A 16,190-nucleotide genomic window follows, 5' to 3' on the forward strand; every position below is an offset into this window, starting at 1 on the left:
CGGGTCCCCATTGACTTCAATGGGGTTCGGGTTCGGGTCAAAGTCCGGGTTCGGGTTTGGTCCCGAACCCGAACTTTTTTTTCAAAGTCCGGGTTCGGGTCCGAACCCAAACATCCAGGTGTCCGCTCAACTCTATATGCCAATACACGTTTTTTGCTCACATGTCATTTTTTATTCACATTACTTAAAATTTCACCCAGTTTAACTCATTATTAATTTACTTACTTCCACAGATATCTTTGGGTTTTATCGTATAATGTATTATATACAACTATACTCACTATAGCTGATACTGGTTATCCGATTTTTATACTTACCACTGGCTGCTGTTGCTACTGCCGTGCCTCAGGTGTTACTGTCTCAGCTCCTGGGGATGATGTTTTCTATAGCTGCCCCCTACCTTCAATATCATCCTACTATCTTACCCATATATTACAAAGATGTGAGAGTGATTGGGACCTTATTTGCTTCCCCTCTTTCTTCTATGCTCTCTATAACCCTTACTACTTTATTACTATGGCATTTTCTATTCTATTATAGATACCTTCATACTGTGTATCTGCTCCTGACAAGTGTTAAAGTGGACACGGAACACGTAGAGCCTCTCTATGATGATCTGTCACAGTGTATATGTTCAATATCTGCATTTTAATATTCTAGTTTAGTGAACCAATATATTATTACCCTCTTGTTTATACAGTATGTTACCACTACAAAGTTGGTTCACATATCTAAGACTTATTACTATGGATGTTACCTTGAGATAAATATGTACAATCATGTATTCTCTAGATTCTATGTAATGAGAGCCACAAACTTCAACTTTATTTTTGAGTTTGAAATGGTATTACCATGTAATCTGTCTGATGTACTCCATAGTAAACAGAATCTCCTTATACAGAACATGATCATAGTTTGGCAGGAGATATGGTGGCTCCTGGGCCTTTCCCCCTATATTTTGTATATATTCCTATACATGGCAACCCTATGTTTCCACAAAGTTTGGAGTATGGCGCTTTTGCATGCTGAAGAGAAGTTGGTTTGACCCAGGTGTCGTCTTTGTATTGCTAAAGCTTACCCGGTTTCAAACCTTTCTGATCCCTCGCAGGAGTTCCAACTACTGGGCGAACTTGACTAATTCATTGGGAAAAATCGAGATTTTAACTTTCTCTCCAAGCAACAAACTTTCTTCCTTCTGCTCAGTACTCGTGTGCCGGCAGATCTAAGTCTCCTATTAATTCATATCAACAGGTTGATTGGACTGCTTTGTCTGCCCACTAAAAATGTTTAAGTAAAAAAAAAAAATGTTTTACCTTATATCCTAAGTAAACTCTCTACCTCTTTACAAGATCAATGTCAGAGTTTGAGTGAAAAATTCTCTGTTGACCATAGCGCCCTATAAGCAGTTTCCTTAAATTGTCATTAAACCCACATCATGCAAAACTATCAATAAATGGTGTATTACATGCTGTTCATACTCACTCAGTCACTAAGGGATTAATTTTCTGTATTCTGCAAAACGTCTGGTTGATCCGGCTGTTCTATGTCTCCCCTTCCTGCCCATGTCCCCACTGTAGTGATATAGGGGATTTTGCACAGCAGTGTTGGCAATTAGTGCACATGCTCAGTTTCCAGTATATTTACAGTGTATTTTCTACCCTGAGCATTTACTCCCTGATCACATCTGAGCAGCCTCTGTGACTATAGAGTTAAACATGTCAGCCTATACACAGTAGTAGTTAAATGACAGCCCACCCCCTCTCTTCTCCTCAATGCCCACTAACCAGCTAAACACAATGGGGGCAGGATATATGTAGATTGATGGGGGCTTCACCTCCCTCTTATTCTAAGACACAGGCTGAAGGGGTGTGATACAACCTGTGACTGGCAGAAATCAACCCACACCATGTTATTGTTAAAACATAATAAAGATCTAATTTAAAATATATATTTGTATGACTTAAACTGTTTATATTATTTATTTATTTCGACTCTGTATTTCAAAGGCTGTATTTTTTTTTAAACATGTGACCAGCAGCAGTCGACCAGGAGCTCCTCCTGCCACTGGTTCCCTACAAACAGGCTGGGAAAGAGCTAAGTCATGTGACAGCTGTATATTAATTAGGAAAAAACATACTTTGATTTTTTGTTTTAATTAAAATAATTACAGTGCCATCATCCACATACAGAAAGAGAAGGGATACTGTAAATTAAACAGTGTGTGCTTAGTATCACTTTAAATCTCTTATATGGAAAGGACTCATCGACATTTAGATGCTCATTTTGCATATATATTAGTACTATAGATTGAAGGTATTCCTTGTCCCAGTTGTATATATAAGGATTAGGGACATGCAGTATCTACTCATTTTCAGAGAAGGCTTCTGCAAAAGACACCTGCGAAAATCCTCACTGATGGTGCTGGTGCCAAACTTTTATGACTATCACCCTCTAGGATATTGATAATATCCCCATAATCACAACCAATAGCCACATTCAATAGGATTTGCTTCTATGGATATATTTATGGCCAACCTTCAGTTAGAGAATGTCTGTAAAACAAGTTTTACATTTGCAATTGTTTAAGTCTACATATACTTACATCAGGAAGCTCCATGATGAAGTTATAGGCATTGGCTTCTTTAGAAGCCCTCTCAATTTCTTCATCTGTCACATCTATTCTTCCATATGTAATGTTGTTTTTAATTGTTGTTCCAAAAAGTACAGGCTCTTGGCTGACCACACCAATTAATTCTCTGTATTTTCTGATATTCAGAGACCGTATGTCATGACCATCAACCAATATCTGATAAAACAGACAAGATAAAACACATACGTAATACAGGGAAAAATAACAAGTATCGATAAATACCATTTAATATTTAGCCAATATGACATATAATAGTCATAATATTCATATTATAGGAAAGAACTTATCTCTGCCTCATCCAATCAGATAATGTATTGCTGTAATTGAAAAATGCAAGTGTTCTCTGAATGGCACCTGTGCCCAGCTAGTTTTTTTTATTGTTTTAGTTTCGTCTCGTTACGTAGATTCGTAAAGATTCATAATTTCGTAAGACGCAAGTTTTCCTATTCGGACCCGTTTGTAATTTCGTAAGACGCAATTTTCCTATTTGGACCCGTTCGTATTTTCGTAACAGTTTTATTTTCGTTCATACTGATTGATTCGTAATTCTGTCTAATTTATTTTCGTTGATTCGAAATTCGTAATTTTGTTAGATCATAATTTTCGTTTAATGGATTCGTAATTTTGTACTTTCGTAAATACATTGCTGCGTGGTCATTCGCAATCTCGTATTTTAGTTTAATTTTCAACACGCGGCTAATCCATATTAAGATAGACTTTCCCTTACACTGTCCAATGTGACTCAGCACAAAAGACAGAAAGCTGATTGGCTAAGATATTAAGTAAGATACATCACTAACTAACTACACTGCCCAGTGCCCATTCGAAAGAACGATTCGAATACACAAATTTACCAACAGACAAAGAAACAAATTTACAAAACACACGAATGAAAATACCAACATACGAATGAAAATATGAATATACAAAATTACGAACAGACAAAGGATTTAAAATACGGAATGCAAATCGTTCGTTATAGATGTCATTTTCGTTCTTTTGCTGTTTCGGTGTTTTGTATTTTAGTAAATTTTTCCAATCGTACATTTGTATTTTCGCTTGTTCGTTATTTTGCTTATTCGCAATTCTGTAATTTTCGTATTTTAGTACTTTCAGCTATTCAGATGTTCGAATTGATCCGAATATACGAATACTAACAGATTTGTACGAAAATCCATTTGTTACGAACGGAATCGCACATGTCTACTAAGAAGTAGGGTAACTTCTCTGGGACCCTGAAGCTAGCAGCAATCACTGTAGAAAGTGTGCCTTCTACAGTATATTTCATCTTCTAGGGGGAGATATTCCAAGTTCACATGCATACTTACATTGATCCAAGCTGGATGACTGTAACTATGTAAAAAAATGCTAATAAATGCAAATAAAACATGACAGAGCATTTATTCTTCTCCTAAAAAAAATCATTATTAAACTATGTAGGGTATATTCAGATCAGATGCAGTGGGACTGCGTTGGGCGGCTTTTATAGTGCAGTCCCACCACACGAGAAGGCAATATTCCTTGTCTCCAATATGCACAGATCACATCATTGCATTGCCATGGTGTTCAGGTAGTGTGTGCTGAAAAAATACTGCATGCAATACTTTTTTCCAGCATAGTGTAGTGTGAGGCAATCCATGGCCGGCCACTGAACTCAGTGAAATGCCTCTGTGATATTTCAATAAAGTTCAATAAAAAAGTGAACAATATGATGCACCAAGATTGGCGCATCCGCACTGCAGTGATTCCGCTGGTGTAAATTAGCCCTTAAAAAGAAAAGTTTTGTTTGGGCTTCGAAGAGATCCTGTCTCTTTGTCCAAAGGAGTCTCTTGCTACCACACCTCTAAATCCACTACTAACCTTTACCCATGCTTCCCTCACCCCTCTTTTTTAGACAACCTATTTGTAAGCTCCATATCAGGAGATGTCACTCTCTCACATGTTAGGCCCCATACACACGAGAGGATTTATCCGCAGATACGGTCCAGCGGACCGTATCCGCGGATAAATCCTCTCGAGGATTTCAGAAGATTTCTATGCGATGGCGTGTACACACCATCGCATTGAAATCCGCGCTGAAATCCTCTGCCGATGACGTGTCGCGCCGTCGCCGCTATTATGACACGGCGACGGGCGCGACGCTGTCATATAAGGAATTCCACGCATGCGTCAAATCATTACGACGCGTGCGGGGAATCCCTTTGGGCGGATGGATCCGGTAAGTCTGTACAGACGAGCGGATCCATCCGTTGGAATGGATTCCAGCAGATGGATTTGTTGAGCATGTCAGCAAATATCCATCTGCTGGAAATCCATCCCAGGGGAGATTTATCTGCGGATAAATATCCGACGGAGTGTACACACCATAGGATCTATCCGCAGAAACCCATTTGATGGGATTTATCTGCGGATAGATTCTATGGTGTGTATGGGGCCTCAGTGTTCTGGCTTGGCAGTTAGTGGTTTGCGAGCATGGTGGAGATAAATATAAGCTGCTTGGAGGCGAGCTTGGGAAGTGGTCGTTACTTTGCCTGGAGCTTTTTAGCTTTACACTTGTTAAATTAATAACTTGTACAAATAAGGTTCCTTTTGGAATGGATAAAACATAGTTACCTCTCCATCTTGTGGATCGTACAGTCTCTGTAGCAGTTGCACCGTTGTACTTTTACCACACCCACTTTGTCCTACCAGTGCCACTGTCTGACCAGATTTCACTGTCAAATTAAGTCCTTTCAGTACCTTCACAGAATAGAAATTAAAATTTTAAGCATTTTCCCCTTACTTTATGAACACACAAGACTCGTGTTTTTTTCATACTCTGCATCTCATTGTACAAAGTAAGAATATGATTCTGTATTTCAAAAAACTTTAGACAACATGTAAGCAAGTTGGAAATAGCCAGTTAGTTGCTGTCCTAGACGGAAGAATAAGGCCTCGTACACACGATAGTTTAACCAGAGGACACCAGTCTGATGGACCATTTTCATCGGTCCAAACCGATCGTGTGTAGGCCCCATAGGTTATTTAACCATAGGTTAAAGAAAGCCAACTTGCTTTAAAATTAACCTATGTATTCCTAACCGATGGGAAAAAAACAATCGTTAGTAGGCACGACCATCGGTTAAAAATACACGCATGCTCAGAATCAAGTCGACGCATGCTTGGAAGCATTGAACTTCGTTTTTTTCAGCACGTCATTGTGTTTTACGTCACCGCGTTCTGACACGATCGTTTTTTTAACTGATGATGTGTAGGCACGACGGACCATCATTTAGCTTCATCGGTTAACCTATGACAACGGTCCTTCAGACCGTTGTCCTCTGGTTAACCAATCGTGTGTACGAGGCCTAAGAGTTAATACTTTCCTGGTTCTTTGACTGTAGCCAGTTTTTCTCTGGGTCCGACCCATTGATCCTGTATTATAAAAGTGGGACAGTGGTCTGGAGTGAGAGAGAGATCTGGAGGGCACCTGTGTGAATAGAGACGGAAACCTTGGGAGACCTGGGGCCCAGTGCCCATAAGGGAAATAGTCAAAGAACACCAGTGAGTAGCAGAAGCCTGCGACTTACTACTACCGAAAAAGTCATCAGAACTTGGGGTTTGTCCCGAAGACACCAGCTGCTGGAGAATGCCACTGACGAACTCTATATTATACATGGAGGCTACCTTTGCAGGTATGCTGGGGCAGCACATAGAGTTAGCGTTAGGGAGGTAGGAAGGAATAATGTTTTCGCATGTTGGACTTCGTAATGCCTTTTACACTTTTTCAAGTAAAGATTTGAAACCTTGTTTCTGCCTAGTCTGAAGTTTCTTAAAGAGGTGTAATGCAAGTAACCGACATCATCCCAGAGTTCAGGTCACTAAAGTTCTTTGGGGTATGAAATCAACAACAGTACAAGAGTAATACGGTGTGAGACACAAGGGTTACCAAGAGTAACAGAAGTTACAAGTAGCTTATCATTAAACGTAGGTCTGCGATAGGTGGGATAGCCTCTTGCTGGAGGGAGTTGTTATTGGCATTCTCTCCGTGAGCGGTCAATCTCCCATAGCAATGGGAGCAGACTCTCACTGCAGAGGTCCCCTGCCTGTACCCAGGTACAGAGCAGTCAAGTGAAGTAAAGTGCATGCGTTGAGTCTGCCCTATGTGCATGGCGGGACACCATACTGTTACTGGGATTGAGGTAGCGGTGATGCACTGGACAGGTGGAAATGGGCAAGGCTCAGAGTGTCCCTCCTAAATGCAAATTACATAGAACGGGAATATTGTCCCAAGGAACCTGAGAGTTAACTGGAGAACAGTTACGGTGCAATTGTACACAGTGTTTGTTAATCTCTAAATGCAGAGGCCCGCCTAAAATTTGAGTATTTCCCAATAGCAGCCTCAGCCTTGTCCCCTTGATGAAACCAGCACAGAAGTAAAAGGTACCCTATAAGTAATAAAGTGATCCTGTTACAGGTGGCTAGTGTAGCCAGAAGGAACCCACCCTGGGGTAGGCCTCTCAGATGACCCTTGCTTGACACCCAATGAGTAGACCTACTATATAAAAGGTTCTAATAATAATAATAATACATAACATTTTGAAGAGACGGCACTTGTTTGTCTGTGGCATAGCACATATAGTTCTGAGGTCCTCCAATAAATGTCCTCAAGGATGTAATTCAAGGGGCAGTATACTACTCTCACGGGCACATGATAAAATAGTTAACATTTATTTTGAACGTTTTGTACATTGTACTGTATATACATACAAGACTTCATTTATATCCTATTATCATTTTCATGGTCTCTCCTGTTCCCTTGAAACTAGTCAATGAAAGGTTGCTCACAGGAGAGCAATATAGAAGGATATTGTGCTCATAAAATTCTCAGAGCTGTATGGCAAAGGGTGCTGTCATCTGCCACTTTCTCAGAACTAGGACCCTTGGAAGCACCAACACACATCCAATTCACATACGTGTAAACCCAGCCTTAGATTGCTGAAAAGCACTGCCCTTGACAAACACAAGGTGCCTCAATACAGAGTTATCAAGAGAAGCATACTATAGGGGCCCACAGATTGTTTTACCCATTTTCCCAAATACATTTCTACATCTGTCTCGATCATAAGGACAGGACAGACAAACTTTGTTTAAATATAAAATAATAATGAAAAAAAAAAATAAGTAGCCAGTAACTGCCCAATAAAATACTATTATGATGAAACATGACCAATGAACACTTTGACTTAAATATCCCTTACCTGAACAGTCATTCTTGATGGATAGGAGAAATGCACATTTCTAAATTCGATGTTTCCTATTATATTGTCCGGTTTGTATCCTTCTCTTGAAAAGCTGTCAATTTTGGATGGCTAGAATTATAATAAGGAAAATACATTTTATCACTGAAAAATCAGTCTCAAGATGAATTTTTCTCTACAATGATAATTTACATATACTGTAAGCTCCAATAAAGGATCTAACTATTACTTGTTTTTCTTCATTTCTTGGCCTTGGAAGAACTAATAATGAGCCAATTGTCATATGACTCTAAGGCTTGTTACACGCACATGTTAGCTTGTTAACACCAGTCTGAATAATAATGTGTACTGTAACTATTTAAAAAAGCTTTCTGCAAACACCTCACAGCTCTCGTCGTAAATCTCTAAAACCATCCTTAAAGAGCATACTCATGGCCAGGATTCCCACAGCTTTCCTGTTGGGAAAACCAGACACATGTAGGGGGAAAGACTAACCGAGCAGGTTCTCGGCTTTCCCCTCAGGATTTCCGACGGGAATTTTTCCCATCGGAAATCCTGCACGTGTGTACGGGGCATTAGTCTCCAGTTTAGAAGTGTTGCATTCAGAAGGGCTTCTGGCTGTGGCTTTAAACAAGCTTTAACAGTGTTTTCAACAAGGTGTAAGACCTTCCAAAGCTTGATTAAAGCCTAATAATGCTTGTTTAAAGCCACAACCAACAACTGATCCATGTAAAAAAGAAAAAATATTGCGCTTGTCTAAGAATGAAAAACAAAAAAAGGGGAAGCTGCTACACAACAATGTGACAAAGATTATAAAGTGGTATGTGTAAAAATGTAGCGCTGGTGATTGAAGAGAGACAATGATATCTCGCTAAGTGGAAATATAACCACTATACTGTAAACAGTGATAATATAAACAAAACAGCCAAGAATATGTGAAATAAATGTGCTAATAAGTCCATGTGAAAAGGAAAAAAGAAAAAAAAATGTCCATCAATGGAACTTGTGGATCAACGAGTAAAGGATTAAACGTGCAGCCACGTAGATCATCCTGGCAAATAGTGTTGAGCAGAATATGCCATATTCGATTTCGCGATATATCTCGAATATATATTCGAATATTCGAGATATATTCGCTAAATTCGAATATTCGTGATATTTTATCGAAATTAAATGATTGCGATTTTTCGCTATTGCGAATGCGAAAATAATTGCGATTTTTGGATAACTGCGGTAGGAGCACTCTGATTGGCTCAGAATATTCGTGATATTTTATCGAAATATCGCAACATGCGAATGCGATATTTATTGCGCAATTTCGAGAAATGCTGGAGGAGCGCTCTGATTGGCTCAGAATATTTGTGATATTTTATCGAAATATCGCAACATGCGAATGCGATATTTATTGCGCAATTTCGAGAAATGCTGGAGGAGCGCTCTGATTGGCTCAGAATATTCGTGATATTTTATCGAAATATCGCAACATGCGAATGCGATATTTATTGCGCAATTTCGAGAAATGCTGGAGGAGCGCTCTGATTGGCTCAGAATATTCGTGATATTTTATCGAAATATCGCAACATGCGAATGCGATATTTATTGCGCAATTTCGAGAAATGCTGTAGGAGCACTCCGATTGGCTCAGAATATTCGTTATATTTTATTGAAATATCGCAACATGCGAATGCGATATTTATTGCGCAATTTCGAGAAATGCTGTAGGAGCGCTCTGATTGGCTCACTCTGAAATCGAATATTCGAGATATTTTAACGCAATTTCACAAAATGCGAATGCGAAATTGATTGCAGATATTTCTAAAACTGCTGTAGCAGCACTCTGAAATCGAATATTTATGATATTTTAGCCAAAAAACATATTGCGATTGCGATTTTTCGATCGCGCATGCGCAATCGCGCGAACAACACGCGACCATTTCCTGGAGCCTTGCCAGTTTCCAACTTATGATCGCAACGCAATCGCAGAGCAAGATGGTTGGAAGCAATTTCACTGCATCTGAGGAAAAGATGATGATTTGTGTAAGTATTTTGACCACTGTTATTTCATTATCTTCAACTGCATTTTAGTCTAGTTTAAAAGTTAGTATATATGATCAGATATTAGTATTTCACAAACAATGTGTCTCCTGCTTTTACAAAACTACAAGTCCCAGCATGCCTGGATAGCTGCAGACACCCTGGTTGGCAAATGTGTATTTAGGCACTTTTCCTTGTTATTTAGCATAATGAATTTAACATGTTTTTGGACATAGGACGTATGCGAACGTCCTGACTTCAGTGTCCTCAAGGCCCAAGGACGTTCGAATACATATTGCCCTTTAGATGTTGCAGAACTACAACTTCCAGCATGCCTGGGAATGCTGGCACTTCTAGTATTGTAAGTTCTGCAGGCCCACATTTTTCAGGCCTTTATGCACGGGTCTCTAAACTGTGGCACCCTAGATGCAGCAAAAATAAAATTCTTAGCATGCACTGACAGACCGTGGCTGATGGGAGTAGTAGTTTTGCAACAGCTGGAGGTGGACTGGTCTTGAAACCCTGAGTTAGGTAACAAACCCGTAGTGTTTTGCAACCATTCTGCCTCCAGCTGTTTTTTTTCTGTTGAAAAGCCTGTGGCGTGCAAAACACAACCCAAAAACTCCACCCGGTGCAAGGAAAAATTTGCACACACCGAAAGAGTGACATCACAAAAAACTGCGACGGTTGCATACGTCAGTGGTCCTCCGAAAAGGTCCCGTCTCTGACCCCCCGGGGCGTTAGGCTCCTGACAGGGAAAAGAGTTACTGTGGTCCATACAGCCGAAGCCATATGGAGTCATCTCGGTCCAAGCAGCGCAATCGCGCGAACAACACGCGAACAACACGCGACCATTTCCTGGACCCTTGCCAGTTTCCAACTTTATGATCGCAACGCAATCGCAGAGCAAGATGGTTGGAAGTAATTTCACTGTATCTGAGGAAAAGATGCTGATTTGTGTAAGTATTTTGACCACTGTTATTTCATTATCTTCAACTGCATTTTAGTCTAGTTTAAAAGTTAGTATATATGATCAGATATTAGTATTTCACAAACAATGTGTCTCCTGCTTTTACAAAACTACAAGTCCCAGCATGCCTGGACAGCTGCAGACACCCTGGTTGGCAAATGTGTATTTAGGCACTTTTCCTTGTTATTTAGCATAATGAATTTAACATTTTTTTGGACATAGGACGTATGCGAACGTTCTGACTTCAGTGTCCTCAAGGCCCAAGGACGTTCGAATACATATTGCCCTTTAGATGTTGCAGAACTACAACTTCCAGCATGCCTGGGAATGCTGGCACTTCTAGTATTGTAAGTTCTGCAGGCCCACATTTTTCAGGCCTTTATGCACGGGTCTCTAAACTGTGGCACCCTAGATGCAGCAAAAATAAAATTCTTAGCATGCACTGACAGACCGTGGCTGATGGGAGTAGTAGTTTTGCAACAGCTGGAGGTGGACTGGTCTTGAAACCCTGAGTTAGGTAACAAACCCGTAGTGTTTTGCAACCATTCTGCCTCCAGCTGTTTTTTTTCTGTTGAAAAGCCTGTGGCGTGCAAAACACAACCCAAAAACTCCACCCGGTGCAGTGAAAAATGTGCACACACCTAAAGAGTGACATCACAAAAAACTGCGACGGGTACATACGTCAGTGGTCCTCCGAAAAGGTCCCGTCTCTGACCCCCCGGGGCGTTAGGCTCCTGATAGGGAAAAGAGTTAGCAACGCATATCTCCCCTATACGTGTATCCTGTGTTGTTAATAATATATTCATAATTATGCAAATGATAATGGCTGCTATATTTATGCAAAAAAGGTGGCGACCGAAATGGCAGGATATAAAATCTGTCATGTTACCCCTGTCATTGATTAATAAGGCGAGAATGCTTCCAATTGTTGAATAGCATACATTTACGTCATATATCCATAAGGCTGTCAACAGAAGTATTACAATATACTTTGTTCTTCATCTTGCAGAAGTTCCTGGAAACAGGGTACGACCAGCTCCGCAGGCAGCCAGACAAAAGGGCTGTGGTCAGCGCCCTAATCACTGACTTCGGCGGCCAACACGATCACCAGGCAATAGTCAAGAAGTGGTCTGACCTGAAGAGGCGCCACATGGATCAGGTCAGACGTCTTCGGGATAGATATCATCCTGGTAAGTTATTGTTGACAGTTATGTTTTTTTTTTCAAAAGTGTATTTTGTGCGTGAACTCGAAAGAGAGAGGAGCCGGCCTGCAGGAGTTGGGAGGCCTCCCCCAGAGGCAATCTGCCACCTTTCTCCATGCCCCGGGTGGCAATGGCAGGTGTGAGGGGGTCCTCCCAACCCAACCTCGCATAGCACACCCACCGGGGGCGGGGCTGAGACCACCAAACTCAATTCACATGTAGCCGAGAGCGGGATCCGAACCCCTAGCTGCAGAGGTGAATCGCTTGTCAGCGCAGTGGCAATCGCGTGGAGCCACCGCAGCTCCTTTGGTGACAGTTATGTAAGGTCATATGTAATTCATGTAAGGTCAGATGTTGTTAACCAACATGCCATGTTGTGCTAACATATATCACCACCAGCCAAGGTATTCATAGTACTGTTGAAAAAAGACATGGGACAGCAGACAGGAACACAGAAGTTATGTGGGAACATACTTTTCCCATTGCTTTGCATGGGACTTTAAAGAAAAACCCCGACCATGGCAAATGGGGGTGGGTAAGGGTTAAACCACCTATCCTATGTTTGTGGCTGACATATAAGTAACCTGTGTGCCAAGTTTCATGTAAATATCTTTAGCCGTTTGTACGTGATGCTGGAACATACATACATACATGCACACACACGTTGAGTTTTATATATATAGATTCCCACTAAATTCCTGTGTTAGGCGTGGGGTTGTTATAGTAATCCCGTGTGCTCCATCAGGCCCTTTTTTTAACATGAGATCGTCTGAACAAAACAAAGGAGACAAAAACAGCTCATTTTAACATGGTGGCATCCCAGCTCACGCTCAGTCCCCTGTAGTGCCCACAAGACCCTTTAATATAACATTGTCCCATTGGTTAACTGTCTATATAAATCAATTTGTATTCATATACAATACAGCAGAGTACACAGAATTTGCATACGTCATTAGAAAACATTTTTATAATATATGAACATTGTGTTATTATAGGAGCTCCAATACCAGTTGTGCGCGCCAAGCGCAGAAGGCGCCAGGCCGATGAGGAGGAGGAGGATGCGGCAGAGGAGGATGCGGCAGAGGAGGAGATGGATGAGGAGGAGCAGCCAGGGCCCTCCCACTCCCCAAACCCAGCTCCTGTTGAGGAGCAAGCTGAGGAGCTTCCCCCCCCACCCCAGCTTCTCAAGCAGACGAGCAGGAGGAAGACAGCGGTCCTGTGAGCCTCGCTCAGGAAGGTAAATATGTGCACAATGATTAATAACATTTCAACAATAAAATGTAGATATAAAAATGGACAACATATAAAGCGCACCTGTCAGATTGTAGAACCATAATATGGTATTTATGCTAGAAGTATACAGGTAGTGCATAATTATTAGGCAAGTTGTATTTTTGAGGATTCATTTTATTATTGAACAACAACCATGTTCTCAATGAACCCCAAAAACTCATTAATATCAAAGCTGAATATTTTTGGAAGTAGTTTTTAGTTTGTTTTTAATGTTAGCTATTTTCAGGGATATCTGTGTGTGCAGGTGACTACTATTACTGTGCAGAATTATTAGGCAACTTAACAAAAAAATAAATAGATACCCATTTCAATGATTTATTTTTAACAGTGAAACCAATATAACATCTCAACATTCACAAATACACATTTTTGACATTTAAAAACAAAACAAAAACAAATCAGTGACCAATATAGCCACCTTTCTTTGCAAGGACACTCAAAAGCCTGACATCCATGGATTCTGTCAGTGTTTTGATCTGTTCACCATCAACATTGCGTGCAGCAGCAACCACAGCCTCCCAGACACTGTTCAGAGAGGTGTACTGTTTTCCCTCCTTGTAAATCCCACATTTGATGATGGACCACAGGTTCTCAATGGGGTTCAGATCAGGTGAACAAGGAGGCCATGTCATTCCTTTTTTTTATTTAATACCCTTTCTTGCCAGCCACGCTGTGGAGTACTTTGACACGTGTGATGGAGCATTGTCCTGCATGAAAATCATGTTTTTCTTGAAGGATGGTGACTTCTTCCTGTACCACTGCTTGAAGAAGGTCTCTTCCATAATCTGGCAGTAGGACTGGGAGTTGAGCTTGACTCCATCCTCAATCCGAAAAGGCCCCACAAGCTCATCTTTGATGATACCAGCCCAAACCAGTACTCCACCACCACCTTGCTGGCGTCTGAGTCGGACTGGAGCTCCCTGCCCTTTACCAATCCAGCCACGGGCTCTTCCATCTGGCCCATCAAGACTCACTCTCATTTCAGCAGTCCATAAAACCTTAGAAAAATCTTTCTTGAGATATTTATTGGCACAGTCTTGACGTTGCAGCTTGTGTGTCTTGTTCAGTGGTCGTCGTCTTTCAGCTTTTCTTACCTTGGCCATGTCTCTGGGTATTGCACACCTTGTGCTTTTGGGCACCCCAGTGATGTTGCAGCTCTGAAATATGGCCAATCTGGTGGCAAGTGGCATCTTGGCAGCTGCACGCTTAACTTTTCTCAGTTCATGGGCAGTTATTTTTCACCTTTGTTTTTCCACACGCTTCTTTTGTTTGATGATCACGCTTCAGAAGCTTTGCAATTTTAAGAGTGCTGCATCCCTCTGCTAGATATCTCTCTATTTTGGACTTTTCAGAGTCTGTCAAGTCCTTCTTTTGGCCCATTTTGCCAAAGAAAAGAAAATTGACTAATAATTATGCACACCTGATATAGAGTGTTGATGTCATTAGACCACACACCTTCTCATTACAGAGATGTACATTACCTAATATGCCTAATCGGTAGTAGGCTTTCGAGCCTATACAGCTTGGAGTAAGACAACATGCATAAAGAGGATGATGTGGTCCAAATACTGATTTGCCTAATAATTCTGCACTCCCGGGATGTGTTAGACACATAACAAGTGTATACACATGATAATGATTGATTAATAAGCAAAAAAATATTTTATTTATTTGGTAACGTTCTTTGAAATCCAAATGTTTTTTTATTATATCCTAACAGCATCAAGAGAGATGATAAGGCAGAACAGACTCATCAAAAAAAACCACCAGAGGATCCTGCAAAACCAACGCAAGATCCGCTACCTGACGCAACAAAATGCTCTGCTAGAGCAGCAGCAATCCGAAAATATTGCGGAAATGGAACGGATTCATAAACGCAATCAGAGTTATATCTGAATTTATTTTTTTATTAAAAAATCTTATTTTTTGGAAATGTATCATTTCTTTTTGAGATAGATTTGTAGGTTTTTCAACACATCTAACTTCACATCAAACAAATCAACATCAACACATTTAACTTCATAATAAGCAAAAACATTTTATACTATTATTTTATTTAACAGTAACCTAGGACAAACTAAAGCACACGACACAGACACGACGAACACAAAATAAACTGTTGAAAAATGAACATAACAAAAGCAACAATATATATATATATACAAAGAGAGAGAGAGGGAGAGCAAGAAAGAGAGAGAGAATGCAGATGAGCTCTTGCAGACAGCCCAATGGTTGCAGTATAAATGCCGCAAAACAGGGTTTAACATAAGGTTCATTGTTATAGTTACACTTGCTGTTTAGATCCGGTCTGGTAGCTTGTAGCGGAGGCTGTTGGTGGATCCGCTGTGCCAGAGAGGTCATGAAGCTTTACTCAGCATGGAGGCAGCAGCAGTAGTATTAAAATATAATATAACTAGACAATGCATTTCCTGAGGAAAATGCGAGTGGGAATGCTGAATAGCTTAATTGCTGAGCCCCTTGCCAAAGACATTCACCATAACCACTACACTATCTTTAGGACACACAGCTTCTTTCTCTATCTGCAAAGTATAGAGTATGCTGACTTCCTGGTCGCCCCTCCCCCCTCAATAGGTTTCCCCTCCCCCCCAGGTCAGTGAGGAGGAATATTGCACTGAGGTCAGGAAAGTTATTTATGGAAAGAAATAACATTACAAACGCTTTTAATTCACAGATCTAATACATGATTTAAGCCTCCAAACAAAGCTTAATAAATCCTCAACCGTACATGCGATCGATACAACGACTACACCATTTGAAATACACAGCCCTTGTAAACGCAT

At 40.6% G+C, this 16,190-nt stretch overlaps 1 protein-coding gene across 4 annotated transcripts in view; it reads right to left on the reverse strand.

Moving 5' to 3' along the window:
• LOC120940141 (ATP-binding cassette sub-family B member 5-like) overlaps positions 1-16,190 on the reverse strand; it is a 125,544-nt gene that overhangs the window by 39,947 nt on the left and 69,407 nt on the right. For all 4 annotated transcript variants that reach the window (XM_040352809.1, XM_040352811.1, XM_040352810.1 and 1 more), the window contains 3 exons: positions 7,891-8,001; positions 5,264-5,389; positions 2,603-2,806 (listed from right to left, as the gene is read on the reverse strand). In XM_040352809.1, coding sequence (XP_040208743.1) covers positions 2,603-2,806; positions 5,264-5,389; positions 7,891-8,001 — 441 coding nt within the window. The remainder of the gene's footprint in view (positions 1-2,602; positions 2,807-5,263; positions 5,390-7,890; positions 8,002-16,190) is intronic.

Source organism: Rana temporaria, chromosome 5 (genome assembly GCF_905171775.1).
Source record: "Rana temporaria chromosome 5, aRanTem1.1, whole genome shotgun sequence".
Classification (NCBI taxonomy): Eukaryota; Metazoa; Chordata; class Amphibia; order Anura; family Ranidae; genus Rana; species Rana temporaria.